This window comes from Protobothrops mucrosquamatus, unplaced genomic scaffold (genome assembly GCF_001527695.2).
Source record: "Protobothrops mucrosquamatus isolate PMUCROS unplaced genomic scaffold, P.Mucros_1.0 scaffold5267, whole genome shotgun sequence".
Lineage (NCBI taxonomy): Eukaryota > Metazoa > Chordata > Lepidosauria > Squamata > Viperidae > Protobothrops > Protobothrops mucrosquamatus.
Genome location: NW_015391134.1, coordinates 46652 through 51312, shown reverse-complemented (window position 1 = coordinate 51312; position 4661 = coordinate 46652). Strand labels below are relative to the sequence as shown.

The 4661-nt window shown below is 46.4% G+C and overlaps 1 protein-coding gene across 1 annotated transcript in view; it reads left to right on the top strand.

The window, feature by feature from the left end:
• Positions 1–1122: 1122 nt before the first annotated feature.
• LOC107299681 (replication factor C subunit 1) overlaps positions 1123–4661 on the top strand; it is a gene marked incomplete in the record, with an annotated part of 10784 nt that continues 7245 nt past the window's right edge. The window contains 4 exon segments of the mRNA XM_015829028.1: positions 1123–1267; positions 1366–1483; positions 2980–3125; positions 4090–4277. Of these exon segments, the coding sequence (XP_015684514.1) occupies positions 1167–1267; positions 1366–1483; positions 2980–3125; positions 4090–4277 (553 nt within the window).

Sequence of the window (4661 nt, the reverse complement as noted above, 5' to 3'; positions counted from 1 at the left end):
AAAATTTATGAGAGGGTGGATATGCTCAGACCCCAAAGCCACAAATCAATATAATAATATGTAATTCTTCACTTTCTAAATACAGCGTATTTTATATGTCTGAGTCGGGGATCTGTTTTCCTCCATTTTGCACGTTGGGGGATTTGTATCATAAAAAGGTGCCAAAAAAGATTAACAAACAAAGAAATAATAAAAAAAAAATACTGGAATGTGCAGAGATGGACAGATTAACCATGAGATTGAAAGAGAAAGAAGAAGCAGAATATTATCAAACTTGGGATTTATTTTATCAAGGGCTAGAGGAAAGAATGAAGGATTAGGAACTGAATATGTATTAATGTTTTTAAACTCAGCACGTTGGTTGAAAAGTTAATATATGTATGTAAGAGAAAATCAATAAAATCTTTATTTAAAAAAATCATAAAAGGTGATCGACGGTGGTTCTCAACCTGTGGTCCGTGGGCCTGCAAAATCATCACAGGGTCCACGAAGGCTTGAAAAATTATGATTTAAATCGTGAATTAAGGTATAGGACAGGGGTCCCCAACTTACAGTCCGTGGCCCACGACCGGGCCGCAGTCTGCTGGCCACTGGGCCGCAGAACAGGCTGGCCAGTGCACTCAGTCACCCCTACTCGCACTGGCACCACCACCGCTGTGCAAACGGAGCAGTACAGAAACAGCGCTGCACGAAAACGGGACGGTGCTAGCAAGTGTCATGCGGGCGCTCGCACCACCCCGTTTGCGTCGTGCGGTGCTCGCAGCCCCATTGGGGCGTGCTCGCATAAAATGCTTCCCCCCTCCCTTTCCCTCTGGTCCACCAACTGAGAAAGGTTGGAGACCTCTGATGTGGGGTGTGACAGCCCCTTGATGTAATAATGAAGTTCTAACTCACCTGTTGTAAGAGGGGGGGTGTTTGGTGCCAATGCCAGCTCATTTGGACCAGCGATTTGCGTGCTTTCGATCTACCCTCTTTGCAGTTTTCCTCAATGACTTTCGGAACCTTCCTTCCTTCTCATCTTCCTTCCTTCCTTCCTTCCTTCCTTCCTTCCTTCCTTCCTTCCTTCCTTCCTTCCTTCCTCCCTCCCTCCCTCCCTCCCTCCCTCCCTCCAGGGGCCTTTTGATGTGGTGAGGAAGGTTTTTGCCAAGGGGGAAGAGGCTTCTCACATGTCTCTCATAGACAAAGCAGACCTGTTCTTCCACGATTACTCCCTGGGACCTCTCTTTGTCCAAGAGAACTACGTCCACGTCAGGCCTGCTGCGGCTGGGTGAGTTCTGACCCGTTATTTTGGGACGGTGATTGTGGCATTCAAGGCGGTAATAAGCAATCGGCCTTAATTCGAGCCGTCTCCCCGTCTTTTCTCAGGAACAACTTGGCGAAAGAACTCATCTTACTTAGCAAAACGGCGGACAGCATTTGCGACGGCGATTTAGTCGACCGCCAGATTCGCGCGCGGCAAAACTGGAGCCTTTTACCCACACAGGTGATACGCGGCCCTTTGGTTCTGCATATAGAGATTATTTCTAAAAATAATGAGGCGGTCATCTTAAAAGCTAGCTTGGATTCATTATTATTATTATTATTATCATCATCATCATCGCACAGTCAGCCAGATGTTCAGACTGATTCGGCATTTTTGTCTACCTGTCGAGTCCTTCCCAAGGACCTCGGATAGGCAGATGTGGATGTTTGATGGTATTACAGATCTCGTCGCAGGATGGAAGCAGTTCCTAGCAAGGCCGCCTTTTGCAATTGACTAATGGCGAATTTGTCAATGCCGATGATGGTGTTCAAGTGGTGCTCCAGTTGTTTTGGGATTGCACCCAAGGCGCCTATGACTATTGGTACTACCCTTGCTTGCTTTTGCCACAGTCTTTCTATTTCTATTTGTAGGTCTTTGTATTTTGTTATCTTCTCCAGTTCTTTCTCGTCTATTCTGCTGTCTCCAGGCACTGCCACGTCCACTATCCAGACTTTTTTGTCTTTTTTATCGACAATTGTTAAGTCCGGGGTGTTATGTTGCAGGTGCTTGTCTGTTTGAATTCTGAAGTCCCAGAGCAGTTTAACTTTATCATTTTCTATGACTTCCTCTATTTTATGATCCCACCAGTTTTTGCTTACAGGCAAATGATATTTCTTGCAGATCTTCCAATGCACCATTGTTGCTACTTTGTCATGCCGCTATTATTATTATAATTATAATTTTCATTTTCATTATTTTTCTCTGGAAAACCCAAGGGATTTTTATCTATGTTGTTAGATAGGAGTTGATGACACGTGATCGATTTTAAGTTTATTTTTATCCCATCTTTATTATTTTTATAAATAACTCAAGGTGGCATATGCTCCTTCTTTCTCTTGTTTTCCTCACAATAATCCTGCGAGGTCGGTTGGGCTGAGACTGACTGACCCAAAGTCATCCACTTGGCTTTCATGCTTGAGGCGGGACTAGAACTCACCGTCTCCTGGTGATTGGCCCAAAGCCACCCGCCAGATTTCATGCCTAAGGCGGGACTAGAACTCACCGTCTCCTGGTGATTGGCCCAAAGTCACTCAGCCGGCTTTCATGCCTAAGGCAGGACTAGAACTCACCGTCTCCTGGTGATTGGCCCAAAGTCACCCAACCGGCTTTCGTGCCTAAGGCGGGACTAGAACTCGCCGTCTCCTGGCGATTGGCCCAAAGTCACCCAATCGGCTTTCATGCCTAAGGCGGGACTAGAACTCACCGTCTCCTGGTATTTGGCCCAAAGTCACCCAGCCAGCTTCCGTGCCTAAGGCAGGACTAGAACTCGCCGTCTCTAGTTTCTTCTTTAATTGAAGCAAGGCAGGAGGAAACAGAGTAATTCTGAATCACCGATGGGATTATTAATTTCAACTTTGATCTTTTTGTTTAATCGGTCTTGGCCTTTTGGTTCTGCCTCCTCAACCGTATCCTATCAAAAACAGAAAAAGTGCTAAAACTGCTTCCTTCCTTGTCAGGCCATTTATTCGAGTGTCCTTCCCGGGGAGCTGATGAGAGGCTATATGCAAGAATTTCCGAGTTTCCCAAGCTGGTTGGGAAAGTTTTCATCCACTGGGAAGCACGACCGCATCGTACAGGAGCTCTCCAGGCACATGAGTCTCAGGTAAACAGCGAGGACCTCCTTAGTCGGTCTCTGACGGAGTCACGTGACTGGCTGAGATTTATTTCGCAAGCACACTTAGATGGGCTGTCCCCGGCTTATAACCATTTGAAGGTTGCAACCGCACCAGAAAAGCGACTTAACCGCCGTTTTTCACACCCGTTGCCCGCGTCCTCAAGATCACGTGATCAGAACTGGGGTGCTTGGCAACTGGCATGTACTTAGGACGGTTGCAGAGTCCCGGGACTCGTGGGATCGCCATTTGTGACCTTCCCAGCCGGCTTCCGACAAAGCGAAGGGGATGGGGGAAGCCAGAATCAATGAAGCACCGAATGATTCACTTAACTGTGGCAAAACAAGGTCATAAAAAAGAGGAACCACTCAATAACTGCCCGTCTTACCAATAGAAATTTTGGGATTCAGCTGTGGTCATAAGTCCAGACTACTTGTAATAACAATACGGTAGTGGCACAAAGTCCAGAAGCGGTTTCCAAGTAGAAACGAAAGTACTTACGTTCGTTTCTTTTATCAAAACAGACAGTTTAGCCCGCTCTGCTCATCCCATCAACTTTTTGAACCGTTCGCCCAGGGCGGGAATCGAAACATCCTTCCGTTTTGGGGCGTAGAGCAGCCTTGCTGCCGTCAAAATATATAAAATCAGAGTTCCAATTTTTTTTCCTCCCCCCAAGTCTTTTTCCATTAGACCCAGAAAGAAACTTTCTGGTTGAATCTTCATATTCGCTTTAAGGGTTTTCTGCATTAAAATACGAATCCTACTCCAATATTTCTTTGCTTTATCACACGTCCACCACAAAGGATTAAAAAAAAAAATCCCATAATTGTCGTCTTCCTCTTTTATCGGTTCTGTTGTACGTTCCCCAGAGTTGGGAGTCGGAGGGCGCACAGGGCAAAGTCTGGTAACCCACTCCAGCTTCCGCTAAGTAATATTTTTCCCCCCTCCCCGCAGAACGCACGCGAGTAAGAGGGCAGTAAACCTGGACTATCTATCCTATCTGCGCGATGCCGTTGTGCGACCGTTGACCTGCCAAGGCTCGGAAGGGGTCCGGGACGCTGTCGCCTTCATGGATTCTTACTGCTTGTTGAGGGAAGATGTGGAAAACCTCATGGAGGTCACCAGCTGGGCCGGGAAACCCAACCTGTTTTCCACTTTGGATCCCAAGGCAAGTGATCCATTATTCCTGCCCGATTATTGGCTGAGCTTCTTGAAGGAAGAACTTTGAGAAAGAACCGTTAATCCATTTCAAAAATGCGTAACCCGCTCCCAAGGGGATACAGTCGACTAAACACACACACACACACACACACACACACACACACAGAGAGAGATCTTGAAACCCAGGCTATCGTGGCAATCATGGCAAATTGCTAAGATGCAGAACTGTGATTTTTCTGCCTTGCATGTTACGTCTTTTAGTCACCATAATAGTAGCAAAAGGGCTTGCAAAAAAGAACACTGAACTTGTCAGTCCAAGGCAGGGGTCTTCAAACTTGACCCTTTGATGACTTGTGGACTCCAAC